At 50.4% G+C, this 15029-nt stretch overlaps 1 protein-coding gene across 8 annotated transcripts in view; it reads right to left on the reverse strand.

Moving 5' to 3' along the window:
- TMCO4 (transmembrane and coiled-coil domains 4) overlaps positions 1–15029 on the reverse strand; it is an 87629-nt gene that overhangs the window by 45211 nt on the left and 27389 nt on the right. For all 8 annotated transcript variants that reach the window (XR_005527835.1, XR_005527834.1, XR_005527833.1 and 5 more), the window contains one exon: positions 6203–6335. Coding sequence is in view for 5 of the 8 variants with exons in the window: in XM_039228931.1 (XP_039084862.1) it covers positions 6203–6335 (133 nt within the window). In the remaining 3 variants the exon portion in view is untranslated. The remainder of the gene's footprint in view (positions 1–6202; positions 6336–15029) is intronic.

Below are 15029 nucleotides of genomic sequence, written 5' to 3' on the forward strand. Positions count from 1 at the left end.
AGCGGCAGGTGGGAGCGGTCCTTATGGGCTTGAACTCTGAGCTGACGGTGGAGTTTGGACAACAACTCAGTGTATGGCATGAGAGCAGACGATGATGGTAAAGAGGGAAAGTAGTTAATATTTATGGAAGAATTCCTTCTCGCCGGCCACCGTGCTTTGTACTTCTCATGGGTTATCTTATCCTGGAAGCTGTATCATTACTGTCCTGTATTACAGACCAGTTCAGGGACAACAGCATCCACCTGCTGAGGGGCTGTGGGGACCGAGGAAGGGACTGTCCGTCAAGCATTTAGCATCATGGCACACTGCACGGGGCGACCAAAATGGCGGCTGTTGTTACCATGCTACTGCACTTCCCTGAGCCTCAGCTCTCTCTTCTGTAAAACGGGACTCGTAACATCTACCACTTGGGGGTGGGGGGGGTGTCTGTAGAGATGAAATGCATTCTTTCCTCATCCAGCTGAGAGGGAGCTTCGTGTGGGCACTTCTGGGTGTTGCCGCGTATCTGTGAGCAGAACAATATGGTCCTCAACTGAGACTCGTTTGCTTCCCATCTTGTTCCTCTGGAACCATCCATTGTATTGAGAAACAGCTCATCCTCCAGTCATGGAAGAGAAGTGGGGTCTGCTATGCCTTCTGGTTCTCTGCCAGACCACCTCAACAAATGCTTTCCCTACGTCCCTCCTGGGTGTCTGGGATAGCCCTTCACAGCCATTTCACTACAGGGAGGTGGAAACAAAAGATAAAAGTCTCCATGCACGGGGCACCCGGGTGGCTCTGTCAGATGAGCATCCAACTTTGGCTCGAGACACGATCTCACGGTTCATGAGTTCGGGCCCCACATCAGGCTCTCTGCTGTTAGTGAGGAGCCTGCTTCAGATCCTCTGTCCCCTCTCCCCCCCCCCCCACTCTCTCTGTCAAAAATAATAAACATTAGAAAGAAGTCACCATGCACACCACAGGTGCTGGCTTCCCATGGCTGAAATTCATGCCATCAGACATGGGATGAGACATGAACTGTGTGTGTCTAGCCAAGTGGCAGGCAAGATGGCAACACAGTGTGGGTTCTGACATCAGAATTCGACGCTGTGAACTTGACTCTGACCTCTGCAGTGTGGTCGTGGAGCAGCAGGTTCGACTCTCCCTGCCTGCACTGGCCCTCCCGCAGAAAGACGACATCCCTGCCCTGTGGATATGAGGGGCTCCGTGACCCACTTTAGCCACTGGAGTGTAGGAGGAAGAGATGTGTGTTGCTTGTGGCACAATTTTTAAGAGTCAGGTCAGAGGTCCCCTGCTCTGCCCTGAAGCACCAATGTTCCAGATGGAGGTCACTCTGTCCCCCTGGGCCCCAGAACCAAGACAGTGTGGACTGAAGCCACCGCTGGTGTGCAGTGGACACATATACTATGAAGCAGGTGCTGTAAGCCACTGAGATGTGGAGCTCATTTGTTACTGCAGCAAAACCCAGTCTATCCCGATGGGAGAGCCACTTAACTAACTGTGTGACTAAGCACCAATTACTCGCCTCACCCAATAGGTGGGGGTAATAACAGCACTTAATTCCCGGGGCATTATGAGGGTAAATGAGATCATCCACACACAGTGACGGCATATCATAACTGGCATATGTTTGCTGTTATTATCATTCCTTTTATTATTACTTCTTTCTACACACAAGGCTGGAGATACACTTTGGCCCTTAATTGCTAGCACCATTCCAGGCAAACAGGGAAACTGGAAAAGAGCTGCTTTCGGCAGAGTTCAAGGTCTGAGGTAAAACTCAAGTTGCTGAGGATGTACAATAAGATCGCGCACTGGGACAGGCGGCTGAGTTGTGATTCAGTGGCATCTTGTTCAACAAACTCGGGCTGGAAATGGTCTGAAAGCTTGGGGCAGAGGTCTCTGAGCCCGGCTCTGCCACGGTCTCGCTGGATCAGCCAATGCTTCCTCACTTTTCTCACTTAGGAGCCGGCAATGGGGAATATGGACAGTACCACCATAGTGATAGTATAAGCCCGACTGTCTGCCCCCTGCCCTCCCCGCCTCTGTGCCCTCCCTCTGCTTTGAGTGAGGGCAGTGTCACCTCTCTGGCATGACACCTGGCCCCTTTCTCCTTTCCAGCTTCACTGCTCATTAGTTTCTCACACTCTGCCCTCCAAAACACACTGCCTACACCTCAGATCCTGGGCTCTGCCTGGACCTCTGCTGTCTCATCTTCTCACCTTCCTTTGACTGGCTAAACATTAGTCATCATTCAAGATGACATTATTCCTCCTCCAGGAAGCCTGCCTGGAGGCCCCTCACCTTCTTTCCTGAGCATGGAATTCTAGACCATTGGTTTTTCAAAGAGCAATATGAATGCTGGAATGAATGCTTTTGTCAACTGTATCATAAGACCCCAGGGTAGTGGTTCAAAGCACTGCTTCCTGGGGCACCTGGGTGGCTCAGTCGCTTTAAGCATGGCACTTCGGTTCAGGGCATGATCGTGCGGTTCATGAGTTCATGAGTTTGAACCCCACGTCGGGCTGTCTGTTATCAGCACAGAGCCTGCTTCAGATCCTCTGTGCCCCTCTCTCTCCGTCTCTCTCCCGCTTGTACATATTGTCTCTCTTAAAAATAAATAAACATTAAAAAAAAAAAAGGCACCACTTCCTGGGCCAGAAGCTCTGGGCAGGAGGGTGAGGAAGCTGAACCTGGAATAAGCCCTCCAGGGACCCTCTGTCTCTTAAGTTTGAGGATTGAACGATAAGACTTTTCTTGATTTCCACCCTCAGCAGCTTGTCCTGGGCCTGGAGGGTGCTCAGAAGATGTTTCTTAAGCAGGACCTAATCATTCCAACGAGGACTGGACATAAACATATTGCTGCAGTCTCTATTCCCCCGATCATTGCCCACATCTACAAAACCAGAGGAGCATTTTGGCTACATAAAATATTTAGCCAGAGAACAGGCCAATCACCATCAATAATAAAGCTTCTGAGATATCAGTACAAGTCTGGAAGGTTATAACATCTCATAAATTTCTGCTTCTAGATTGTTCCTGCAGTGACATCTGCACATCCACGATACTAGATGATCTTCCCTTTGAGCTGCGTTTATGGAGGGGGAAACTCACAGCCTAAAGGGAATAAAATAACTAAAAAGTCAAATGTGGTTTGAAGCTGTTTTATTAAAAGTATGAATGCTGGTATAATCAAATCCATTTTCCAAAGATTAGATGGATGATACACTCTAATCTCTAGTATTCAGCTTTGTATTATTATTGAAATGTTTATAAATGTTTGCTGAATCAAAGAGAATGCAATATTTTCCCCAAAGTTACTCGACGAACTCCCTCTCTCTTAATGTTTACCTGAACCGATTTTCTTACTTAAGTACTCAAACCTTAATAACTGTTTCATACATAAAACGAACAGCCTTCCCAATCATCATTAATTATCACAGCATTTTACCCCTGCAATTAGTTCTACTGTCTGAATTTCAATATCTAAAGCACCACAGGAGACGTTGGCTCAGAGTTACGTCTATGATGCTTCCTGTTTTAGGAAGTGGGGATTCAGATCACAATGCTAAATCTACACGGAGCCCCGTTCCCATCACTGACTGCCCACCGGTTAGATGTCAGGCCACTCTCTGCCATCATACGGTCCTGACCACACTCATGGCCTGGGGTGCCAGAAATGACCTTGAGTTGGCATTCCATGTCAGCCTCCCCAGGACAGAGGCTGAAGCCACAGATAGACAGTGAAGACGCCACCACTGCCCGTCTCCTGGATCTACAAATAAATGTCACCCACTGCCATCTTATTGCCCGTGACCTTATCACCATCACCACCACATTCTTGTTTTCTTTTTTAACCACCTTCTCCAGTTGCTAGAGGGTGAGTTTATTTCTGGGAAATCCAGAGACACTTTCCTAGTAAAAGCTTGGAAAGCTCCACTAAGAATTATCTTTACTGCTTTTTTTTTTTTTTCCCTTTCAGAACTTGGGCTTGTCAACCATGAGGTGGGCCGTTCAGATGGATATGGTAGTTGAATCTGACGGCCAGTGGTGTGACCCTGGGTGGGGCAGTCGCCCCTCTGACCTTCTGTGTCTTCTTCTGCAAAACCCTCAGAGGCTTGTATGCTCATCAGAGGAGAAGGGCATCCTGTCCTGCAGCTACTAAGTGCTTAGTGAAAGCTAGATGTTGACTGATGTGGTCAATGTCAGCCTCCACAGCACATTAGCCAACAGTTATCGGGACCTACTATGTGCTAGGCGCTGTTCCAAGCTTTTGATAATGTATTCGTTTAATCCTTTTAACAGCCGTATATCGGGGATACTGCCATTACCCTCACGTTAGAGGTGAAGGAACTGAGGCTCGGAGAAGTGAGGTCACCAAGAATGTGGGGGAAGCCTGGATGGCCTCAGGGTTCAGATGGGGGGGGACCCGAGAACAGCAATGTAGTACCTTACACTCTGGACCCAAGCCGCAAAGAATCGCCTCAGGGTGTCGAGTGATCAGCTCACCTTGCAGAAACGCAAACCTTGGAGCTAAAAGAAACCTGCACAAAATGTGATACTGTGCTCGTAGAGGAGAAAAAACCGGTGCCGTTGACCAGAGAGGGAAAACCACATGCCCCAGGGCTGCACAGACACTGAGCGGAATCGCGTTAAGACTAGGCTGAGACTAGGTCTCCCGGCCTCACAGCTGTCAGCTTCCCCTGACAGAGACCAAAGTAGAACCTGAGAGGTCTCCACAGTCCCCAAGACGGAATTAAAGAACATTACACACATGGAGTAGTTTTATGACGAGAGGGTCCGTATGTAGGGTTATCAGCGATGACGACTGTGCTGAGGCAACTGATGATGTTTGTCAACTAGCTCCCCCCAGGCAGAGCCTGCGCAGAGCACTTGTATGAACTCATTTGAGGCCTCCGAAGGCCCTGGAAGGAGGGCACTATTATGAGCCCCGTTCTGCGGAGAAGCAACCTGAAGCCCAGAGAAGATAAATAATTTCTCCAATGTCACACGCTGGGAAGTGGCCATTTTAGAACCTGTCTCACAGCGTCCCCGATCTGGCATGACTAGTATTATCAGAACAAATCCTTTCGACGATATGCTTTTTCTGATAGTAAGATTTGCAACCATAGCTAAGATCCCTGCATTTCAAGGCGCGTGCACTAGCATGTGTATGTCTGTGTGTGCACCCACATGCAATACAGCCAGAGAATCTGGGCGGCATGGGTGATTATGGTAATTGGCCTGGGTCCACATGTTTCTTTACTGGCACAGCTCTGGGAGTCAAAACGAGTCAGTTTTCAGGTCATTTCAGCAGATCCAGGTTCCTCCTTTCTCCAGGAAACAACCCCTTCCTTCCTGGCAGGAGGGCAGCTCTGGCCCCTGAACCTGGCTTCAAGGCTAAATTCCCAGCAGGACCGAACTGGCTCAGTCCGGCTGCTCAGAGACAGCCACGGTGGCCCAGACCAAAAGGACATCGGGTTCAAGGAGCCCGCAATTAGGCTGTGGCTGGAACTGACTTTATTGCTCTGGGATCAGATCCTGCGTGAGGTGTTCCACAGAGAGCTGAGCTCTGGCCAAGTTACCAGGATACTTTCCCTCTGCATGCTCCCAATCACACACAGATAGCAAAGTCACTCTGCAGCGGTAGGTACAGGCGGCCGTGGGGGAAGGGACGGACTCATATCTACTGAGCCCGTGCTACGTGCCAGCCCCAGGCCAAGCCCTCCATGTGACTATGTTCGTTTTTCAGTGGCCCTGGGAAGACTATCTTTATTCCCATTTTACAGATAAGAATAGTGTGGTTTAGAGAAGGAGGGGGGGGGGGCGCCTGCCCAAGGTCAAAAAGCAGCAGGGTGTCAGAGGTAGGATTTTAATCTAAGCCACTGGACAAGGTGTCACAAGAGCCTGAGGCGGAGCAGGGTGTAGGGGCCATGCAAAGTTCAAGCCACAGACTCCCGGGTCTCAGTAATGATCCTTTCAATCCCCATTTCCTACAAGTGAGGACTGGGGCCCTGAGAGGGGAAGTAACATGGCGAGTCAGGGCTGCCCTGGGACTCTCAGTCCAGTGCTCTTTCCACCCCAAGGGACCATCTCCTGACGGGGTCGTGGGAGAGAAGGGAACCTCTGTTATCTGCAAAGTGCACTCCCGTGCAAGTTCCTGATTCCTGGCAAGGGGGGCTGGGTCACATGGCTCCCTTACTCAGATTCCTCCTCTTTGGTTTCCTTCAGGCTCTCAAGGAACGTCTCTTCAAGCAGATCCAGCTCCCCCACGGGCATGTGGAAGAGGGAGGTCATGTGGCAGATGAGGACCCGGGCCCGCGCATCGTAGCGCCCTTGAAAGAGAGAAACAAGGGCAGAGAATCAGTTTGGCTTTAAGCGCAGAGATGCTAACAGCGGTGTAACGGGTAAGACCCAAACCCTGGAAATGCCCTACACTCACAGCCCCGCAGGAAGCAGCCTGTGAAACCACAGGACAGCCTCCCGGACAGAAGAGTATGCAACACTGAAAACCACTGACCAGGAGCGAAGTGGCCCTTTTCACCAAATGAGCAAAGATGTGTTTTCAGTCCCAGAGCTGTTAAGGAGGTGGTGAAACAGGTAGGTGCTGGAGGACATAGGTGCCGGGAGTGACCTTAACCACCGAGAGCAGCAATCTGACAATATGGATCAAAACCCAAGCACAGTGCGCATCCCTAAGTTCATAGAGACAGAAAATAGAATGGTGGCCGGGGACTGGGGCTGGGGGCGAGGTGAGTCAGTGTTTACAGGGGGGTAGACTTCCAGTTTTGCAGGACGAAAAGAGCTCTGGGGACGGATGGATGGTTGTGGTGGGCGCACAACACGGCAAATTGCTGAATGCTACTGAACCGCACCCTTAAATTTTTAAAAAAATTTTTACATTTATTTATTTTTAAGAGACAGAGTGAGACAGAGCACGAGAGAGGAAGGGGCAGAGAGAGAAGGAGACACAGAATCCAAAGCAGGCTCTAGGCTCTGAGCTGTCAGCACGGAGCCTGACGCGGGGCTCGAACCCACGAACTGTGAGACCATGACCTGAGCTGAAGTCAGACGCTTAACCGACTGAGCCACCCAGGTGCCTCTCAGGTCTCTGTTTAAATCCTCCTGCCCATAGAGGCCTTCCTGGCCATCCTTCTCCACCCCCCATACTCTCTACCTCTTTGCCCTGCATTTTGTTCGACACAGAGCTTACTACTGTTTGATATATTCGTTTTCTTTTGTCTCTTCTCCTAAAATATAAATGTTATAAGGGCAATCACTCCTCTATCTTTAGTCCTTAGCACAGTGCTTGCCACAAAAGATAAATGTTCAGTGAGTCACCTGACAGATCTGGGTAGGGACCCTCTCTGTGAGTCTAACCCCGGGCAAATAGCGTGTCCTTTCAGGTGGAAAACGGAAGTGGTGAGAGTCACCTCACAGAGGTGTAAGGAGAGGACTCCTGGTCCATGAGAGGCCCTTGATGAATGTTATGGAATGAGACTCCTGTGCTGGGTGTCTGCAATGGGGGCAGTCATATTATACTAGAGTAGAAGAGGCTAGCCTTCAATGTGACATAGCCCCCCCCACACACACCCCTGCCTCCCCCAAGTCCTGAAGTTTGGAGTTTCAGATGCTGCAGCATAAACCGGCCCCTTCCGTGCACTAGAGCGAGCCATGATCTGGCAGCCTTTGCCCTGCTGTCCTGGACTGACTCCTTAGATGAGCAACTGTGTACGTGCTGGGGAACAGACACATCGTGGCTCGGGCTTATGAGGACAATTAAAGCCTCACAAAGGAGCTCCTTGCTTTCTCAAAGGATCAAAGATGACTGCACCCAGGTGATAGTCGAGCTGTAGAAATTAAGTCAGCCTTGGCCCTGGTGATTAATTGGTGGCAATTATAATTAGCTGCTAATTCATACTCCACTGGTTAAGCCAGCAGTGATTTCGCTTCTGGAATACAGGTTATCAAGTGCATAGGTAATTCATCTCCCAAGATATTCTCAGGCACAGGGTTCTGGCATGTCAGCCTCCTCTAAGGGCCACTGGGGGCCAGGCTGTGGGACTTGGAACTGAGGTTCTTTTAAGACAGGTGGTGGGTGGTTGGGGTGAGTGAGTCTCCGGCAACCTTGACCCTGGGATTTTCTGGTCCTGGCTCTACCGCTAGCTTGCCAGGTGGCCAAGTTCACTCCCCAAGGGCCTGACTAATCCTGCTGTGGAGCTCAGATCAAAGGCCTGGGCATTGTTCCTGGTTTTTCTTGTTGCCCTACCCTGACATCCAGTCCAACTAATGGTGTCAGCGGCACCTCCAAAATCCATCCCGAGTCTGACCCTGGCACTCCACCTTCACCACCACTGCTTGCCATTGCCACTCTGGCCACTTTCCCTCTTCAACTACCAGCCATCACGTGGGTACTTATTTTTCACGCCTGCCAGCACTCTACTTGCCACACAGCAGCCAGAGGGGCAAAGTCATATGGCAGATCATGCTCTCTCCCCAACTAAAAATTCTCCCAGTGCACTCAGGAAAAAAAAATCCACATTTCTTCCCATGGTCCACAGGGCTGTACATTAGCTGGCCCCTACCCGTCTTCCACATCACTTTCCACTGATTCCTGTTTCAGGCACCTGTATCTGGCCCAACAAGAAGGCAAGCTCTTTTCTACCCCAGGGCCTTTGCACTTGCTTTTCTAACTAGAAAGCTCCTCCCCCAGAGCTCTGCCAGGCTGGTCCCTTCTCATCAGTCAGGCTGCAAATTATTACCTCCTTAGAGAAGCCATCCGCCTCTAATGTAGAGCAGCCCACTGCCGGTCATGCTGTCCCCATCCCCTGTTCCTTCCACTGTTGTATCTGTGGATAGATTTATTGTCTGGCTTTCTCCACCAGAGTGTCGGGCCCACGAGGGCAGAAACCTTTGCTTTGTCCTTGTCTCTCAGTGCCCTCGACGATGCCCAGCAATTAGTAAGATGTGTTGGCTCATTAACTGAAGCTCTCCCTTGTCTGCCAGGATTCTCTGACATGCCCACCCTTTTCTGCTTGCCACCTCCAGCGAGACTTACTCTCTGCTTCCAGGACCCTCGGAGTCCTGCTTCTCCAGGAGACAAGGGAGACGGTGGGTTTACTGGGTACGGCCTCTCTCCTCCTGTGGCTAGGGTCATCTCTTACAGGGATGAGTTACTCTTAAATGTCAAAGTCTTGACAGTGCCTAGCATACTCTTTCTTGGACCTGCTTATCAGTTCCTTCCTCAAATGTTACCTCCTCTGAGAAGTCCTCCTTGATTCCACTGCTTTCTATTCATTTATCAGGAGGTATTTTCTTATCACCATTTAAAACTTAATTTTTACTTATTTATCTATTTATTTTTTAAGTTTATTTATTTGAGAGGGAGAGAGAGACAAAGAGAGAGAGAGACAAAGAGAGAGGGAGAGAGAGAATCCCAAGCAGGCCCTGCACCATCAACACAGAGCCAGATGTGGGGCTCAAACCCATGGGCTGTGAGATCATGACCTGAGCTGAAATCAAGAGTCGGAGGCTTAACTGACTGAGCCACCCAGGCAACCCTATGTATTTATTTTTTAATATGTATTTATTTTGAAAGAGAGAGAGAGTGCATGAGCATACATGCAAGTAGGGGAGAGGTGGAGAGAGAGAGAATCCCAAGCAGGCTCCACGCTGTCAGCACGGAGCCTGATGGGTGGCTCAAACCTACAGACCATGAGATCATGACCTGAGCTGAGATCAAGAGTTGGACGCTAACCGACTAAGCCAGCCGGGTGCCCCTAAAACTTGATTTTTTAATTTGTCTACTAGTTTGTTTTTTTCTCTCCTTCTAGGAAATAAGCTACAAATTCACTGTACATCCCTAGCACCTAGGCCTGTGCCTAAAACAAAGCAGATATGTAATTATCTTTGTAAGAGTAAAGAATGGAGTATTTGTAGGAATGAACGGATGGACAGATCTGTCGGGAGAGGTCCTAAATAGGGGAGGATAATTACGCTGGATGAGATTCGTATCCCCTTCTGGCAGAAGCACCCTATGATTAATAATCCTATTTGTACCGGAAGATTCATTAGTGCACTGCTCACTCGAAACCAGGCTTGGTGCTGCCCTCCACATGCATTGATTCCCTGAACCCTCACAGCCACTAGAGGAGGCAGCTCTATAGTATCTCCATTTAATCAGAGAAGAAACAGAGGCACAGACAGCTTGGTCACTTGCCCCGGGTCACCCAGCGGGTGAGTGGTGAAGCCGGCGGTCTGGCTGCAAAGGCTGTGCCCTTGGCCTGGCCCAGGACATGGGAACCGCAGCTGAGATGGCAAAATATGGTCTCTGCACACCTCCCAAGCCCACACGTTGCTTTTGGCTTCTGCTCCTCGCTCCTGGACCCCTTGGATCTGGGTCAGGCTTTGATCTTCCCCAGCCTGCCTGGCAGTGGGCAGTGGGACCACTCGGGCTACTCCTGAGGGCTACTCAGGTCCCAGTTCAGCGCCTGGGCCAGCTCTTCTGCAAACCCACCCAAAGGACTAAGGTCAGGGAAGCTGGTCTCCTGAGGTCCCTTCCAGTTCAGAGAACTAAGGGTCAGCCCCAGAGTACCTGTCCACCCTACTCCCTCCGCCCCCTGGGAGGAACCTACAAAAGTCCAAGGTCAAATGGGCTTGGAACAGCCCCAAAGCAGCCTCTGCACTACCACCTCTCAATGACCTCAGGAGACGGGGGTCTCCATGTCACTGAGCACGTGAATCCAGATGTGGGGATGTGGGCCTGGAGACCCACAGTGGGAGGTCACAGGCGAGCTGGTGCCGGTCAGGCATCTGTGTCTTTAACAAGCTCCCCAGGTCACTCTGGAGCAGGTGTCCCTGTGATGAGACACACAGCAGGGGGCGTCCTGGTATGAGAGGGTCTGGGCACCCTGACGCCCAGCAGCAGGGGCATGATCAAGGTGGCCCCTGGTGCTTCCTCGGCGGGAAGGAAAGCCATTGTCCCTGGCACCCCTACCAAAGGGCCGGGCATCACCTGAGGAGTCTGCCCGTGAGATTGGTCGCCCTCCCAGTGCTCCTAGGAGCTTGGAATGCTTAGCTTTGTACAAGAGGGAAGAACAGGTGCAGAGAAGCTTTCAGAGCCGCTCCGCGCAGAGAGGAGTTACCCGGGTTAACAATGGATAACGATGCTGGTTATCTGATCTGATGCCAGCCATTGTTCATCCCACTGTGGCTGTCTTTTAAAGGCAGATGTACTGTGCAGTGAGTTTGGGGGGTCCAGGACAAACCCATGTGGTCAGTGGCAAATCCTATTTTCTGTGTTCGATGTTCAGGGGTATGAAGGATGCACACACAAGCCCAGGCGTGGCCCTCGGCCGTGGTCCACAGGCACACATACAGGTGACAAATCACCCTGTTCTTTGGACAATCTTGGTGGTGGTTGCGGGGGGGTGGAGGGCAGGGAAACCTAGGGATCTCAGCTCGGCCACCAGCTGGGCAGGAGTGTGCCAGTCCCCACATAGCCGCAGAGCGGCCCCAGTGCCCATGGCAGACACACGACCTCGCACTGCGGAAGCCCTTGGTGCCCAGCTGGTCCCTCTGGCCTAGGAAGAGCAAGGGGCCTGTCTGACATCACCCAGGCTGATCATGACAGAGCAGGGGCCAGCACCCGCACTTCTGGGCTCCCCCCACCCCCAGCATCTCCCAAGAGGGAAGCTACTCCATGTTGCACATGGGTGTGAGTTCTGTCCTGTGCACCGGATACCAGGCAGCACCTCTGGAGCTCAGCACGAAACGCCCGTTGCACCCCAGGGCTTGTGATAACAAGCCCGCCCTCCCCACATTTTCTTTTTTCTGTTCTTAATTTAATTTTGGGAGAGATAAAGAGAGACGGAGCTTCCCAGGCTAAGACGCCAGGGGAGGCGGCACCACCCTGCTAGCACCCACGCTGTGCACCGTGTCAGGCAGGAGGGGACTCGTGTTTACTCCTCTCCCTGGGGTCTGATGACACACGTCTCAGGTTGTATACATACCACTGCCACTCAGCCTGCTGTGCCACCGTGCCCTCAACTGACAGACTTTTAGAAACTTTTAGAAACATATCTCCATTTTTGCCCTAAGTGAACTTTTTTTGCATGTAAAGAATCATGCCGGGGCACCTGGGTGGCTCAGTCTGTTAAGCCTCCAACTTCGGTTCAGGTTATGGTCTCACGATTCGTGGGTTTGAGCACTGCTTCCGGCTCTGTGCTGACAGCTCAGAGCCTGGAGCTGCTTCAGATTCTGTCTCCTTCTCTCTCTGCCCCTGTCCCACTCACAGCCTGTCTGTCTGTTTCTCTCTCTCAAAAATAAATAAACATTAAAAAAAAAGAGTAGACTCTGGAACCACGCTGCCTGTGTTTAAATCCTGGCCCCACTACTTTGTAGCTATGTGACTCAGGCAAGTTATTTCCCTCTCCGGGCTATAGTTTCTTTTGTAAAATGGAAACAGTAATAGCATCTGCATACGAGGGTCACTGTGGGGTTTAATGAATTAGTATAAAGCACTTAGCTCAGGGCATGCATACAGTGGGCCCTCAAGGAGTATCAGTATGGCGAGAATCACTCCCAGGCCCTCGCACAGCACCAGGCACACACAGTGGGCGCTCAGTTCTTACCTGCTGATGGATGAACCAGTCACTTTGGATCCTGATAACAGGTTGTATGAGTTGCAAGGATGAGGACAAAAAACTCAGCAATCAGGTGACAGCGTTTGCAATTTCACCACGCCAGAACACCAACACTTCAAACTTTTCTGATTCATCGGGGAGGGAGGCTTTGCAACTCAGGAATAAAGACCTCATCACAAAGTGGAGTCAAGTCAGCACTAAGGCCGCTGTCCAGCCCCACAACTTGGAGTTGACGCTATCTTTGGATTCAGAGGACAGAGGGCAAACCCCGCGAGTCAGGTGAAGTTTCCTGGGCGCCAGTGCAAAGCTCACAGTGACATTCACTTTGCCTTGAATGGAATTTTTGAAACTTACTTGGAAATGTAATCCTAGGCTACTTATTTAACCTCCTCAGCCTGATTTCTGCTCCAGTGAGTGGGGGTAATATTACCTTCCTCAGCAGTGGACCTAAGGACTATATACTGTGTAGCAATTCCCAACTGACCTGCAATGTGCAGGACCTAGGAGAGCAACTAGAATAACTTATAAAGATTACCAGGTATAAACAAACTGGCCCCACCTGAGATGGACGAATTCTGGGTCCGAAAGCACTGGTTCTCAACCAGGGACATTTTTTTGCTCTCCAGATGACATTTGGCAACTATGGAGACATTTTTGGTTGTCACAACTCAGGAAGTGCTACTGGCATCTGGTGAGTGGCGGCCAGGGACGCTGCTCAACATCCCACAGTGCACGGACGACCCCACAACAAAGAGTGATCCAGTCCCAAATGCCAACAGTGCTGAGCCTGAGGAACCTGGTAGAGAGGAACCTGGTAGGAACAGCTTAGATTCAGTTGAAGCTTCAGCATATAGAAGACTTATTTTTCCAGTTGTGTGGGAGAAAGTGTGGTGGGTTGTTACTGGGTGAGGAGGGCATGATGAGCACACACAATTCCACCCAGCTGCCAACATGGCACCGTTTCGTGACTAAGATCCCAGCACTGTCGGTAAAGGTCAAACTTCCAGGAAGTTCTGAGAAATGCCGCCTTTAATATTGATTTCCTGGGCTGATTCCATGACTAATCACCCCACCTCACACCCAGAGAGAAATCCAAGTGGCAAGAAAGCCTCTTCCCACCCTACTAATCTCTAGAAGAAGATGGCTTAACCCTCAAGTTCGAACAAACCACCTTGCTAATATCTAAGCTCATTTTCTAAAGGAAGGCCATCTGTCCGTCCATCCGTCCGTCCGTCCATCCATCCATCCATCCATCCATCCATCCATCCATCCATCCATCCATCCACCCTTCCATTTATCCATTCATTGATTCATCCATTCTCTCTTCTGTCTACTTGTCCTTCCTTCCTCTCTTCCTTCTTCCTATCCATTCATTCATCCTTCTGTCTCTCTACCTTTCCATCTATCCATCCAATAATTATGATATGCCTACCATATGTCCATCACTGTGGTAGATGTTGGGATGCAATGGTGAACAAGCCAGACCAGGGCCCTGCCCTCATGGAGTTTATGGGGAAAGTAAGAACCTGAAAAAACAGGCCAACATTGACATTGATCTTCCTCTTACCAGACCCCTAACTGCGCTCTTAGAACCAAAGACAGTTTTTGTTTGTTTGTTGTTTTTAAGGAGCAACGGGCTGTTGTCCCTTATTTGTATTTGATATTGCAGTTCAGAGAGGTTAAGGGACTTGATCAAGGTCACACAATGAGAGAGTCTCAGAGACAAGGTGAGTATCCAGGTTTCCTGATTTCCGGGGCTTTGCCATTTGCCTCTAAACCCCACCACTCGTGAGCAGCACTTGCGGCCAGCTCTGTTCACATCACTCTGCACCTGTTTCTCACTGAATCCTTACCACCACCCTATAAGGGTGAGACTACTGTTATTTCCATTTTTTAAAGTGTCTTTTATTTATTTTTGAGAGAGAGAGAGAGACAGCGTGAGCAGGGGAGGGTCAGAGAGAGAGGGAGATACAGAATCCGAAGAGAAGCTCCAGCACAGAGCCTAATGTGGGGCTCGAACCCACAAACTGAGATCATGACCTGAGCCGAAGCCAGATGCTTAACCTACTGAGCTACCCAGGCGCCCCTGTTATTCTCATTTGATACCTTAGGAAACCGAGGCACAGGGGCATTCAGTAGCTTGCCAAAGTACAGCCTGAATTTTAACACCCAGGGAGGCTGACTCCCAAAATCCCCCTACTTCTTGGTCCCTGGTTCTTCGTTAGTATGGATAAAGAGTTAGCCATGAGAACTACTCGCAAGCCAGCCCCACCTCTGGGCCTCATTTCCCCATCTATATGATGTGACGGTGGTCTAGATGGTTTGAAGGTCCTGCCTTTGACCTCTGTAGACCTTTGGAACCCCAGCACCTGCCCCCGCTGGGTC

This window comes from Hyaena hyaena, unplaced genomic scaffold (assembly GCF_003009895.1).
Source record: "Hyaena hyaena isolate Hyena2069 unplaced genomic scaffold, ASM300989v1 scaffold_35, whole genome shotgun sequence".
NCBI lineage: Eukaryota > Metazoa > Chordata > Mammalia > Carnivora > Hyaenidae > Hyaena > Hyaena hyaena.